The sequence below is a fragment of the Dermacentor variabilis genome, chromosome 6 (assembly GCF_050947875.1).
Source record: "Dermacentor variabilis isolate Ectoservices chromosome 6, ASM5094787v1, whole genome shotgun sequence".
Lineage (NCBI taxonomy): Eukaryota > Metazoa > Arthropoda > Arachnida > Ixodida > Ixodidae > Dermacentor > Dermacentor variabilis.
In genome coordinates, this window is record NC_134573.1 from 158,624,262 (window position 1) to 158,639,633 (window position 15,372).

The following is a 15,372-nucleotide window of genomic DNA, read 5'->3' on the forward strand; positions in this document are numbered from 1 at the left end:
AAAAAAAAGGGTTATGCAGATCCCGTGCAATTGTGCCAACCGGCGCCATTGATACCACCAGTGGCACAATGCTTTGTTATAGCACCCACCACTTGCAGAGCTTCTTTGATGTAGATGCTAGTGTTAACATGAAATTTGTTGATGTTATATGATGTTGCATAATGTAATAAGCAAGGTTCTACTGTATTCGCTGGGCGAAACCACATTGTTAATGAAGCCCTCATAATTCCAGTTGGGTGAAAGTCACTGCACATTATGCTGACTCGTATTTTGGTGTATGGATTGTGCGTCAAGTGTGGTGTCCAACAATTTCTCTTTTTGTGTTCCCATCCAGTTCTCTTCCTGTGGAAGATCGAGCACTTGAGACTGCGTTCAGTGGACTGTTCACATATCATGTGCCAACAAACACATGGCACAAGCTTCGCGACGATTCATCTACTAATGGACTTCAAGATGTTCGGGCAAGAATAGGGCACTCAATGTTGTTCCATGAGGTATGTTGTCCAGAACCTTAAGAATGTTGCAGAGGATTTATACACGTGTTATTTGTTTTATGAATAGCAAGCCAGTGTCCTTTGTATGATGAAGTGATGCTTGTAAGGCCCAGTAACACATCACCAGCTATGCCAAACAGAGTCAGTCAGTGTATGCCATCTTGCTGGAAGTATAGAAACATTGCTTAGTGGAGCACAAAATTTTCTGTATGACAAGAAATAGATATAAACTAATTAGTAAGTAGCAGCAGTACACACAGTACAATAGGAATGAGCTGGATTGGACTAAGTTTCATGATTGCTGAAGAAATAGTAGAAATGCATTTGAGGCTAGTACTTACCAGTTCTTTCACTCCGGATTAACTGTGAATATATAATGTAAGAACTATCAGAAGCAGAGTTTGTGTTGTTTTCACCTTTTTGCCTTGTGCAATGGTGAATTTCACCAACACAGTCACCGTTCAGGAGACATTGTTTAGCTTGAAAGAAAGTCTGAAAACGTTTGTCTAGATAAATAGGCTTAAAAATTATTCATTGCTTTGGTTTCAGACTTCTTGTGCCTGTCGCCATTCTCACTTATTATGTGCATGCGCTGTTTCCAGAAATCCCGCCTGCTGTACATTTTTGCTGGGCAGCGCTCCAAGGAGTACTTGACAGACTTCTTCACGTACAATGTGGATACAGACCAGATGAACATACTCTGTGATGGCCAGAAAGTGGAAGGTAAAGACTGCTGTCGGATTTTAATGGATTCGTATGTCCTGTTCTGTTACTGCAGGCTACTGGTACTAGCAGGCTGACAGGCCACTCAGCAGCTGCTTTGCTGGTTGGTCATTAGCTTGCAGTGTTGGTGCATTTCGTAACGCTTGTCTATGTCTATGTCTATGTATATGTCTATGTATGTCTATAATGACGATTGAATATGAAGACGGTAATTTAATTCCTGATGTGAGTTTGTTATATAATCAAATTTTGACTGTAGTTGTGCTGTGTGTGTGTGCGTGTGTGTGTGTGTGTGTGTTTTTTTTTTTTTTTTTTTTTGCCTATGTTCCTTCATTTGTGGTGTTCCACATTTTGATCTTCACTCTAATGCCGCATTAGATTCAGCAGTGCTAGAACCCAATACGTTATGTCATGAAGCCTCTTAAAAAAGCACTGCGAAAGAAGTCTCCAGCAGTTTGTGCACAAAATTTGCCTTGTGAAATGTAAAATGAATTGTAGAGCACTTGTTCATCATGTAAGAATGCCATTGCAGTGTTGAGTCATAGGTCAATGTATTGATAATGTGCAGGTGGAATATTAGAGAACTTGGTGAAAAACTCACATGTACATCTTGTCTGAACATTGGGCATGTATTTTTTTTTTCCATGCACAGTGCCAGCAGCGGGGTTCACGCAGCGGGCAACCATCGACCCAGAGCTTAACGAGATCCACGTGCTGTCGGGCTCAAACAAAGACAAGGAGAAACGGGAGGACAATGTCAAGAACTCTTTCTGGATCTATGACATCAACCAAAATAAATGGTAAGTGGTCACCTAAAAAAAGTTTAAGCCAGGTGTGATACGCGTGACTCCTTGCATTTTCAGGTCATGCATCTACCACAGTGACTACGGACAACAGGCCACGTCAAAGCAGAGTATGCAAGAGCCCTGCCCTCGATTCGCTCATCAACTTGTCTACGATCATGTCAAAAAGGTCGGTTCCCTTTTATCAGCTCTTTCTCCAAGCACACCCTAACTGACCTTGAACAGCTCGAGCATTATCCTATATGCACTTGTTCAGCTCTTGCAATTGCCACAAATCTCAGACACGATAACAACCCAAAGAAACTCTGGCAGACTTGTGCCGCCTTGGTTCATTTTATAGCTGACGTCATCGCAGTTAACTTTACCAAATTGGGCTGTGTCGTCCCTTCATAACAATGCAGCAGGTCCAGCATATGAAAACTGGCTTTATTATTGAATTACAACTACGTTATGTTTTCAAGCATCGATATCCCTGTGCTCCCAAGAACTATGCAGTATAATTTCTTTGACTGATAATTTATATTTGTGCTCCATTAAGCCTCAATTTTGTAAGCTATTGATGCAAGGTATTATTTCTACCTCCATTTGCAGGTTCACTACCTCTTCGGTGGCAATCCAGGTCGGCCAAATTCGCCAAAAGTCAGACTAGACGACTTCTGGTCACTCCAGGTGAGTACTCATGCTTCTAAGTAGTGCAGCTATTAATTTCTGGGGCTAACTAAAGCATTACCTTTCTTCAATGAACCAGGACAACGTGGGCTTTAAATGGCCCCTCACCAGGCCCCATAGCAAATTTTGCTTATATGCTGGATGTTGTTACGTGTCCTCTGGGGAGCGTTCTGCCGCAAGAATTTTTCAAATCAACTCATTAATAGCCGAGATATAAATGTTTCCGTGCCACGAACCCATGATTTCAGCAGGCGGGCTCCACTGCCAAGCGAGACACTCTCCACTCACCCCGTCTAGCCTCCGCAAGTGAAATTCCTTCCCTGCGTTCTCCAATACTGGACCTTGAGGATCGCGTGACACATGGGTCATAGGCCCCGCCTTCACTTTTTTTTTCTCCTCGCTTTTCTTTCTTCTTTTTTTTTTTCAGCGCGTGCACTTCCACTGATGGCGTTTGCGCAAGCTATTGTCTCGTTTCGCGCAGCGCACGATTTTGGGTGCTGTACACAAGGACACATGACTAGCAGTATAATTCAGTGCAACATGAATACTGAGGCAGAACAAGCAAATCGCAGAGCAAAATCACACGCTGGAACACGGTAGAAAACGGCATAGTTTCGGTACCTGCGCACATGGCAGCACAACCGTGGGAACAAGCAGACGAAGCGGAAGTCCACCTCTCTTGCTTCGGTGCGAAGTAAAACAAAAAACAGGCAGCCATTCTGTTTGTCTGTTTTATTATTTCTATAAACTTCAATTCGTCAATTCAAGCAATAGATCACACAAATAACAGATGTTGCCTTGAATAATTCTCAAAGTCACGTGTCACCTCGAGCGACGTCATACTGTGGACACGAGTACGTAGGCGTAGGGACACGAGTATGTCACCGTCCGTCTTGGAGCGCGGTCGCCGCGAGGGAAAACGGCGTTCGGATTGAAATTTCCGACCTTTTCGCGGTGCATAGCGATGTATTTCTTTGCAAACACGATCGCTAGAACTTATTGTACGCTCTGCGCTTGTCAGCTCAAAGTGGCCAGACCTGGTGAGGGGCCGTTTAAGAATGCATGCTTGGTGCTACTCGCAAACATAGTAAAGTTGTTTCGTCAGTATCGCTGGAAAATCGTGATTAAAGTGTTGAAGAATTGAAACATCTGAAATACAACTTCAAGTGACTAGTAGAATGAGCAAATGAGCAGTGTGCAAGTGCAAAGCCTCGGTGTCTGCAGTACTTACCTAGTACATCCACATCACTTAGCAAGTTTGTATGCTTGAGTGTGCAGTGCTATGAAGATGGCAGGCGCAGGAGCTTCTCGTATGGCACTAGTACACACATAAACAAAAGAGAAAGGGGGCTACTACATAAGAAAGAGAGCGCATTTTTGAAGATAATTTGTCAATCCTCATTGTGAAGTGATGCCAACAGCATGCCTTATACAGGACTAAATTCCAAGTGTCCTCAACCATCTCGGCCATTATCTTGTAGTGGCGCCTTTTTCAAAGCTAATATGCGTTTTCGTTCTCTTGGCGTTTATGAGTGGTTGCATTTGACGAGTGGAGCGTCACTCTGACCCCTTACGAATGTGTGCGCAGGCAGCAGACGTGCACTGTACCCAGCAAATGGATGCTGTCGTACCTTTAAATAATGCTGCAGTACTTTGTTAATTATTTAATACCTTGCTATCGCCGTTGCCCTTTAACTGCAATATTTTTCATTCAGTAACGAAGATCTTAATGTTATTTCTACCAAAGCACATGTACTTCAACTTTCGAATTGAAGAAGTAATTATTCACTGCAGTTTCACCTGACGGAACTATTGGCATGCTGTATATGCACACTGGCAACCTCTATGAGTGGAGTTAACTAAAAATGAGGATGCCTGCAACCGGTTTTGCCAGATTCGTGTCTGTTTACAGACAGAGTTGAATTCAGGGGTTTTTACGTGCCAAAACCACTATTTGATTATGAGGCATGCTGTAGTAGGCGGCTCTGGATTAATTTTAACCAGCAGGGGATCCTTAAAGGGACCACTAACGTGAAACAATAAATTAGTTTAGACTGATAAAGTAGTCTTTGAAAACTCTGTTGTCGTTAATTTGGTAATGATAGGTTGATTATTAGAAGGTAAAATGAAGGCCAAAGTTTCACATTTTAAATTTCGCGCTGAAACACCAGCGGTGGTACATAAGTGTGATGTCACATATTTCAAAGTGTAATTTTTCGCATTTAGGCGGCATTGACCAGTTAAAAGATTTCTGAAACTTGACATATTAGGTCTTTGGCTCCTTTAGAACGCAATCTAGTGGAACTTTACTGCTAAATAATCACCTAGGCTCTAGCAGATGACGTCAGAATCTATGACGTCATGGTGGACTGTTGCTGGAACTTCAAGGCGGCATGGCCACCAGTCTTTCGTTTTTGCCCCTTTTCTGGCCTACCAAGTGTTTTCTTTCGGTAAGAGTGAAATTTTTGACATTGTGGAAGGGTGATTTGCTAATACTGAAGAAATAATTTTTCTCTTCAGTGTCCCTTTAAAGTGCCCCAATGCACCGGAAATGGGTGTTTTTGCATTTCGCCCCCACTAAAATGCTGCCACGGCAGCCAGGATTCGACCTGGCGACCTCATGATTAGCAGCGCAACACCACAGCTGCTAAATCACCATGGCGGGTTTGCAGACAGAGTCGAGGGAGCATGAAAACTATGTGATGTGCTGCATTTTCTGCACTTCATTTAATGCCACATTTTCTCTGTATTTGAGGCCAAAAGCCACATCGGCCGAATTTGGTTTCATTGAGACTGAAAGCAAACAAAGTAAAAGGCGGCATAATTAGCATGTAATGCTGATGCAGAGCCAAACCACTAATTTGAATATATGTGCTACAGTTACTCAGACACACTAAAGACATGTTTAAAAAGTCAGAATCTGTGCAAAATGGAAGCTCATACAGATAGGCCCTCTTAATCTGCAGAGCTCTGCAACAAAAAATGGAAGGTGAGAAGGCTGGATAATGTCTGCAGATTTCTGGTGATTTTGACAAGTGTCCGCACCCTCGGCTTTTGTTTTTGTACACTGCACTACAAGCATCTGCTATCTTGGCCCACTGCAGCTATGTCGGCCATCCAAGGAGCAGCTGCTGAGGAGATGTAGACAGCTGGTGCGGCAGCACTGTTTTCGGGAGATCACCTTCGAGGACCCCCTGGCGGCCCTGCGGTACCTCCAGACCGAACTGGCTGACACGGTGGACCACTCCAATGTTGAAGAAGAGAGACAGGTGTGCATTTCCCTTGGTACTTGATATCTCGACTTGGAAATGCACTTCCTTTGTTGCTATGTTTTGACACTTGCTTTGAAAAAGGTGTCACATGTGTCAGTTGCTTGCTCCTGAGTTTGCTAATACATGACACTTGCGTTTGAAAGGGCCGTTGAAAGCAGAGCTGGCTAACGATACTGGGGTTAAACACAGTCAGAACCGTTTACTGTAAAGAACTTGATAGTGCTGTGAAAAGGGGTCGGTATATCAGTAGATCTTTATACATGGGCCCACCCTTAAAAACCCCAAAAAATAACTGCATTGAAGCTGGCGTCAGCAGTTATAAATCGGCAGCACTTAGATCCAAAAACCAGGTTTTCAGTGTCATTTTTTCCCCCAGTGTGTTCCTACAAATTTTTGTTAGATATGTCCATATAAACAACAAAATGCGGTGGCATTTTAGCTGTTTCAAAATGGTGCCTGGTTCCGGTCTCCTGTCGTTTTGAAATTGCAAGCACAGCCGCCATTTTTTATTAGAAAGCTTGATATATTTTATTACCAATGGAACGTCACTATTCTGCGCAAGAGAGCGAAGCACTCTAGCTGGCCAGAAGCATAAACTTTGGAAAGTACTGTGGCATGCCGTCATTCTGCGAAGGTCCCGAAAATCATGGTCTCAGCACTATGACTGCGCATCGGCCACACAAGAGCCGTAAAATTATGTTAGCTAAATCACTTAGGGCAAAAAAAAATGCAGTGTTCAAAAGGTAGAAAGTCGCCATGAACCGTCAGCAACCGGCAAAGTGTAAACGAAGTGCCGCCGAACCGTAATTTCCTGATAACAGCGGAGTAACTCCAAATACTTTGGAACATTGGGCGGTGGCAGAGCGTGGTGCAGGGTTCTCATCAACTCAGGTTGCTTGAATATTGACAAAAGGAATGCTTGAGAATCCGTTGTTCCCATGGAGGAAGGACATAGATGGTCGTGCCAAATCGTTGAAATAGGTGCAACGCACAAACGAGAATGCTTGCCATTATGGCATCCGATATCGCGTCAGCGCGCATGCCTATGCACGCACCGCATCATGCTGTTTATGCTGTACCCCTCTTTTGGGTCCTCCTTGGAACCGTGGCTTGTAAGCACATTCTTCCCGGCTTCCAAAATCCGCACACAGTGCTCACTCGCTCGCTCACTTATCTCGAAAGCCTTATAATCGTCGCGATTGGACTGAAACAGGTCACATGCTGCAGTGCACCGAGTTTGGTTGCACTTCCATGCTTTGGGGGGTACTTCACATGTGCCCTCTTTTTAGCTTGGCCAGGTCCGAAGCATTCATTATAACACTACAGTGATTTAAAAAAACATGCGCTACATTTAGAAGCAGTTTCAATAGGCAGGGTTGGAAAAACGTAAATGCATATAGCAATCTATGATCACAATCGATAGATTCTTATACCGTATTTATTCAAATGTAAGGACAGGTTATTTTCCCAGGATCTTGAGCCTAAAGCTCGCACCGTGCCATATATGCAAATTTTGCCTTTAGGTGTGGCTCCATGGCAGCATGAATTTCGCCGTATAGCGTGGCTTCGCGACAGCGCAACTTTCACCTTATAGTGTGGCTTTGCGGCAGCGTGCACTGCGATGCCGTGAAGCTGCTCCATAAGGCAATATTTTCTTTTTTTGGGTACACCAACTGGCACCCTCACCTTATAAACTAACAAATATGGTACCTGGAATCATTATAACTGGGTTCGTCTGTATATACATTTCGTTATGGGAGAGAGAGAAAATCTTCTCTCTGGACTGTTGTACAAGGTTACAAAGGTACACACTGCAGCTTCTGCAGTGTTATTGTGGGGGCTCACATAATTACTTCATTGTACACCATGGCCAAAGGCCATATAACTACTAGATTATGGGCACAAATTCACACATTGAATGGGCACTCGTCTGTCCTTCTCTGTATGTGTTACACTTTGTGCCCATCTTCTAGAAGCTATGTTTCACCAACTAGCCCAACAAGAATTGCGGTACATAGCCAGCAATTATTCAATTTTGTATCTGATGATGCCTGCAGGATCAGTTTTTGTTGTTCTCTCCTTGGCTTTTCATGTGGAATGAGCTAACTTCTCAGATCTGTTTAGCTTTTCAAGGTGTTTTTCTTTGTTCTTTTTTTTTTTTATTCCAGTTTCAGTTGCAAGCATCTAGTCTCTTCAAGCACCCTGACACTGACCGTGACGAGATGACGACAGCAGCGCCTTTAGGAGGTACAGTTACGTCTGTCTGTATTTGGCATGTAGTGGTGTAAACTGGCATTCATGCCTACTCTGGAGAGCCATTCATCGGGCCATGTTTGTGTGTTTTGTTTTGTGGGATGCTCAGACCTCAACCATTTGTCTGATAGTCATGATAGTCACAATGATGACTAACATTAACCCTTTACGGCCAAGAGCATTTACTCATTTTGTGGGTGGTTCGGTCAGGAACTGCTTTGCTCATGTTGGAAGCTGTGCAGAAAGTGCACTTTTGTGAACAAGCATGCACTAAGTGACATACTTCATAAAATTTTCTTTATTTCTGAGACTCCTAGACAGCGTACAGCTTCCAGCCAGTATGGCATTGAGGATGATCACCACAAGAACTGCTTTGTGTAGGGTCCTCATTGACGCTTTCTTCAGTGCCCTCATCTGAAGATTTTGCTGGTCATCTGATGGTGGAATATGTTTCTCCTCATCACTAAAATCGTCATCAGGTTCACTATATTTGCACTAGTTCCACTGTGTCGCATGCTCGAGCAGGCGGGCATCACCACCCGGCTGCTCTATGTGGTACTGACAGTGCGAATGTGCAAGGCCAAGTAACAAACTGTCCCAAGGAAGTTGCTCATAAGCGAACTATGTAGTATATTCTTTTACCTAATTGCTATATTATACATATGTAAATAGTTATCCTTTACTCTGTCCTCTTCACTCACTCCACTCCACTCACTGTCCCCACTCCACTCTCTCCTTCACTGCTGGCTGTGGTCAGTGGCAATTTTCTTTCCCTTCGTTTACCTTTATATACCTAATTATTTAAATAAACGATGAATTGCTACTACTTCTAGTTCTTTCTGTAAAAGGCACATGAATTTTCAGGTGTAAGCCAGTGCTTTCACTATTAACCCTGCCACCTGCTGTTGAACACTACAGGGATAGTGAACCCAAGGGGTTGAAACTTATTCATGATAGAAGCATGCAGTAAATGACAGTAAACACGGATGCGGAAGTGCTGTGCAAAATGCGCTATCTTCCACCGAAATTGTGTCATATTCAGTGCGTCAGTGTCACATTCAGTCTACCATGCGCTGAGCAATAACTTTGTAACAGTGGTTAGACAGTGAAAAATGTTCACCAGAAAACGTAGGCAGTGTATGCTTGTGTCCATAGGCACTATCATAGTTATTGGCTGCTTTTTCTTTGATGTTTTCACATTAGGAGTGTCAAAGTGGAAAAAGATGTATGTGTGTGAATTGTGGGAAGCTGATCAAGTGATAGAGGTATATACAGTGAAACCTCATTAAACGGTAGTTGGCCAAAGCTCGGGAAAAGTATGTACTAAACGGTAGTACTGTTTAACCGAAATAGCATGAGATCGCCCACTTATCTGTCGAAAGCAGAACTCCAGAGACAGCGCGATGGAAGGGGAAAAAACATGCAGTATTTATTCACTTCGTGCGACAAAATTGTTATTTTCGTTTGATGCCGCCACGGCTTAGCATGACGACAGCGGCCTCAAACTTACTGAATCCGCATGCCAGCTTCGCAGCCAGCCCCCTCCTCTCGGCAAACACTCGCAGGGCAGATTCCTCGTTGGCGTTACGTATTCTCCGTGCACGCGCGCAGTAGTGCTGCAGAAGTCCCGGGGCGCCGGAGTTTGGAATACTCTTCTTTTTGAATAGAATTACGTTATCGCACCCCTGTTCTCGTCGTGATGATTACATTCATGAGGCTGACGTAAAGTGCAGCTTCTGCCACTGTAGGGCCTGAATCACCCGTGCTGTCACTTTCCGTGTCGTCCTCATCACTGTCGCTAGTCGACACTTCGGCAACAACAAAGGCAACGATGGCGAAAAGTTGAACCTCGTAGCCGACACCTTTTCGCGGTCGCAACAGCGCTGCCGAGCAACTTCTTCGCATTCCAAATGCCACACACTGTAGTCAACAGCAGATCCATGTCGCGGGCTAGCGCCTACTTCTTCGTGTCACGTTCGGTAGCACGGACGATGTCTAATTTTTCTTCTATGCTGAGCACCTGGCGTCTTTTTTAACCGAGCTTTGGCATGATGCGAGTCCTCGCTTGCACGACGCCACAACACTCTCTGGCACACACGGCGTCGAAATGATGTTGATGTGGCTTCACATGCAAACGCACAGGGCGCTTGGAGGCGATTGTACCGATCTCTGAGGCTTGTTGTTCTATCGGGCCGCCCGATGGAGACGACGCACCGCCGTGTTTGCGCGACGAAAAGTGGAAACGCTACGTTTTAATTGATGCATACACAATAAGCTGGTACTGTTTATGCGGATGCAAAATACATTATGTTCAATGGCTGCTGAGTCGGGGAATTGGCTTTACTACTTTTAAACCGAAACTACTGTTTAAGCGGGTACGGTTTAACGAGGTTTTACTGTATGTGTGCGAGCATGCACTTTGTGTGTATGTGTGTGTGTGTGCATACATATGTGTGCACGCACAACTGACAGTGGTTTGGAGACATTTGAAATTTGCGAAGAGGCAGCTAGGATGTGTGGTTAGCGAGCTCCTGAACAGCACTTTTCGACTAGCTGATGCCAGTTTAAATCATGGATCTGGGACCTAAAAGAGGTGCAACATATTGCATTTCTCTTGCATTCGTTACTAAATTGCCATTGAATTTGCTTACTTTTCTTTTTATTTGGATTGTGTATATTGACACATCCACTATTTCTCTTTGTTACTGCAGCTTGTTTGTGCTCCCTCACTCTATTTCATGCAATAGTACTCCAACTCCAAAGTGAGAGAGGGAAAGATTTTATTGATAGGAAGGACAGAGGTTAACCTGAGCTAGTGCATTCTAGTCTGCTGCTCTGCACTGGGGTAGGGGGAAGGTGATTAAAAGCACTGGGATAGAGGAGGAGAGAGGTGGCGAGAACTTACATGCATTAGGCAGTTGCCCTACTAGAGCCGCTCATCTAGTTCCGTGTCATGCAGAAACTTCAACAGTGCTTTAGTTTTCTGCATTGGAGTTGCAGGGTCAGATTATGGGCTGGGGTGTGTAAAGCTTGAGGAAAAGGGGGAAAAAAATATACAATGTTCACTCTGCTGTTTCAGACATGGGTGACCCTGACTACAAGTTCTATCTGCGCACCAGTCTCTTTGACACTATTGTAGAGTTCTTCCCCGAGTCCATGACACAACCAAAGGGAAATTTGGTGGACCTGGTGCTGCTATGAGGCCTCCTGTGAACAATCAGTCAACCAGCACTCACTCTGTTGAGTGGCCATGGTATGTTGCATGTGTCGTTGACAAGCATGCATCCTTAACAGGAAACTTTAGCTCGCAGCCAACTCCCATTTGCTCATTCAAATAGAAGTAAACTGCAGAAATGCTACTGTGAGACAAATTCTGGACTGATTTGAACAGAATTCTTTGCATTCAAGAAGACAGTTACTATTAGTCAAGGGTAAAACGGACGCCGACCAAAAACATTAAAAGAAAAGAAACCAAGATATTTCACCTCCCATACGGGGGCCTTGTCCACAATGATTCTGAACGAGACCCCTATATGGGAGCCAAAGTGTCTTGGTTTCTTTTCCTTTAATGTAAGACACAAGTTCGCCCAACGTAAATGATTAAAGTACCTTCACTCAATACACACAATATTGCGTTGCAATATTGAATATGCATGGTCACACACGTACACACACACATGCAAGCACTTTGGAGATTTGTGTCCTCATATGAGTTTAAGTGCACAGATAAACTTGGTACCCATGCCTGTGGACCTTAACGCCCCTACAACAGCTATCAGTCAGGCCATTAGGCCTCATTGGCGTTTTGCTTCATGAGGCTTCAGCGACTAAAGTTGCAGTTTCTTGCCGAATCAACGCAGATTTATTCGCAGCGGCTACACAAGACTCGGGTAGCTGACAAACCGCCTCGCCAATGAGAGTTGGCACCAACATTGTACACAGCTGCCATCTTTAAAACACCTTGTGCGGTGCCCTCTCGTTCCTGACGCCATTCTTAGACTTATATCAATCTCTTTATTTTTTTAGCTTCGAGCGACCCCTTATAAGACTAGCTTCACATTTGCAAGCACGGAAATATTGTGTGACTAGGGTGCCGACCACCCGACCATCTGCACGGTTGGCAGATGGACACGAAGAGAGGGTGCTTCACGAGAATTTGCCATGGCCCTCCCGATTTCAGAACCTCTGACAGGTGGCAAATGTTGCTGAACCTGACAATAAAAAGGCCACTGCTCTTTGCTGTTGGTGCAGTCGTGGTCCACTTGCGCAGTGCCAACAATATGCTTGAAGCAGTGATCAAATCAGGTGATGCACGGTCTGTGTTTTCATTTGTCACGCAGATTGAGCTTCATGAGCCCACCTTCCTGCAAAACTAGGAAAACCCTTATGTATTTTAGAGGAAAACTCAAAAGGAAAACCTTATGCAATAAAAGATTGTCATAGAACAGAGGTCCACAAAGAAACTAAAAATCTCATGAGATATTCAGTACAACTTCATTACCTCTTCAGTTTCAGAGAGAAGTACTTGATTCTATTCGACAGACGTTCTATTGATAAAAAAGATACTTTCCAGACCTTCATATAGAACTGAGTTATAATCAGTGCTGGCGTACTAATTTGGTGTTCCCTTTAATGAGAATAGACTATTCTGTACAGGGTTGTCCGCTCCCTTAGCACAAACACGTTACAGTGTGGCTGCGCTCCACAGAGCTTGTACTGAGAGAGTGGACGACCCTGTACATCTCGATTCCGAAGTACTCAAGTTACTGATAGCTTGCAACGTTCGTGTGATGCAATGCTAGTAGACTACCGAGCATGTTCAGTACCGTGTTTTCATGCACAAAATGTGATAAACTTTGCACAAACTTTGTGATAACTTTCCCTATATTCACTATTTGATTTGATATTTGGCTTGTTTATTTCTTGGTTCCATTTGGTATGTGATTCGACATCTACTAATTGTTATTCGCACACCCCAAATTATGTCTCCGCTCCCATGTGTCAAATAGGAGCTTCCGAGCTAAAGCTTCCTCCTAAAGCATACAAATAATGAGCTTGCTTGCAGGATTTTAGGCATAAGCAGTTATGGGTACAGAGCTCAGATCTGTTAAATGTAGGCAAAGGTGTATGGCCAGCTGCACTGACAGCACCATCTGCTGATAAACTACTGGAACTATTGGCAAGTGCACAGCATTGCCGACGCAGCATTGCCATAGCAAAATGCTGACGTCTATGAAATAAGCTTTGGCGCCATGGCATCTTGAATGCACCATTCAGTTTTGCCTGTCACATTTGCTGTGTGAAATGCCCTGACTACACAAACACACACGTGAAATGAAATTTACGACAATAAAGTTAGACCCTTTTCTTGATTGTCAAGCTAGCTTTCCTGTGGGGCAGCTTGCCCTATTAATGGCGGCATAGTCATTTTTGCAAAGAATGTCTACCAGCACAGTTTCCTTGTATTATGACAGAAAGTGTAGACATTGCTCTCATTATGAAACCATGTGCAAGAGACAAGCCTGAACATGCACAGCTAGCACTTCGTCTTCACTTGAACCTTGACTGGTGCTGCCATTAGCTGGGCAAATGTGCAGTGCAGAGGAATGCACTTGCGAATTATGAAAAGGGTCTTTGCTGAAAGTTGTTCGATCATCAAGGCTGTTTTCCGGCCAGGATCACCATTCTTCCTTTTTGACTCATTGGCTTAGGCATTTATCATCAGCATTAATGTTTATCATAGCCCAAGTGTTACTTTGGGATGTTGAACCTAAGTATTTTTCGGAGTTATTGCACTGCATAATGTTGAATGTGGTGTTGCCGATGGTCGACTTTTATTGCACTGCATAATGTTGAATGTGGTGTTGCCGATGGTCAACTGAGACAGTGCTTAAATCCTACTTTTTCCAGGTTAGGAAGGCTGAGGTGTGCGATGCCGACAAACAAGCTGTGGTGTGTTCGAATGCTAGTCCCGCGTTTCCGCCCGTCGTGCAAGCAGTGTTGAGGAAGGACTGGTCCATTGAGACCTACTCTTGTGAAGAGCCCACTTGTCCGGTTGCAGTGCCTCCTGTGGACTCTTCTGGCAGGGTGCATGTGTCAAAGTCTGTGCTTGTTCAGTGTGGTTTTCTTTTTTGGTGTAGTGGTCCGTTCGCCTTGTTTCATGTTTTGCGTTTTAGGATTCCAAAGACATTTTTCCGGTGTTTTGTAGAGAGGACGGTTTTTAATTTTATCTTTTACCATAGTTGAAATTTTTAGTTGCATGGAAGAAGCTCGAGGGTTGGTTGCGTTGTGTTTTGCTTAGCAAGCTGGTGTACATTAGAGAGGAAGTGTCGAGAGTTGTAAATATGCGTGCGCCTAACCCAACCTCAGTCGTGATCGAGATAATAATAAGCACACAAACATGTTCGACAGTCATCACTGAGATCAAGTCACTGGAATTCCTTTTTCTTTGTACTAACACAGCCTATAATTCCAGCCTGCATTTTTAAACCATTGCTTGTTTAAAAGCTTAATTTCAGTATCTGTGGTAGATTGATAGAAGGCACTGCATAAATGAAATGAGCAAGAGTTTACAGTGAAAGCATTCTGAAGTTGGTGCGGAAAGTAGGAAGCTTGCACATAAGCACCTGTACTGTAATTTAAAGCCTTTTATCTGTACTTAAATAAGTGTTCTTCAGAATGTAAATCTAATCCTTGAAGTACAATGGTTGCACAGTGGTTGTGACCGACAGCTACTATGCTGAGCTGGCCTGGGTAGGCCTGAGCAATATCTGAGCACTGCAGAATCAGTGGAAGCAGCGTGTGCTCATCATTTCCACTAAGGATCTTGAGGTGCAGCGCTCACTTGCGTTGCATATGTACAGTCCACTGTGTTGTCACGCTCGGCCTATCATGATGCTGCCGTGTTGCAGCAAGTTGTTTTTCTGAGCCAAAATAAAAGTCACTATCTTGCCACCATTGCCCTATCATTGGATTATCTTCTGTCTACACATTCACTTTGGAATGCACCATCATATTTGGACAGCCAGTTGTGGCTGAAAGGAAGTAGCGCAGTAAAACTCCAACGTCCTCATTTGTCGGAACCTCAAAAGATATTTGTCACTATACTGCTGTCAACCTGTGCACATGCTTTATGGAATACCAGGTCATGGACAGCAG

General features: G+C 43.9%; 1 protein-coding gene across 2 annotated transcripts in view; it reads left to right on the forward strand.

Annotated features, from left to right (window-relative positions):
- The window catches only part of muskelin (muskelin 1), a 36,149-nt gene extending 20,981 nt beyond the window's left edge, over positions 1–15,168 (forward strand). For both annotated transcript variants that reach the window (XM_075696405.1, XM_075696404.1), the window contains 9 exons: positions 335–494; positions 1,097–1,217; positions 1,870–2,017; positions 2,081–2,189; positions 2,612–2,689; positions 5,794–5,958; positions 8,130–8,208; positions 11,294–11,467; positions 14,125–15,168. In XM_075696405.1, the coding sequence (XP_075552520.1) occupies positions 335–494; positions 1,097–1,217; positions 1,870–2,017; positions 2,081–2,189; positions 2,612–2,689; positions 5,794–5,958; positions 8,130–8,208; positions 11,294–11,415 (982 nt within the window). In that variant the 3' untranslated portion in view covers positions 11,416–11,467; positions 14,125–15,168. The remainder of the gene's footprint in view (positions 1–334; positions 495–1,096; positions 1,218–1,869; positions 2,018–2,080; positions 2,190–2,611; positions 2,690–5,793; positions 5,959–8,129; positions 8,209–11,293; positions 11,468–14,124) is intronic.
- Positions 15,169–15,372: the final 204 nt, after the last annotated feature.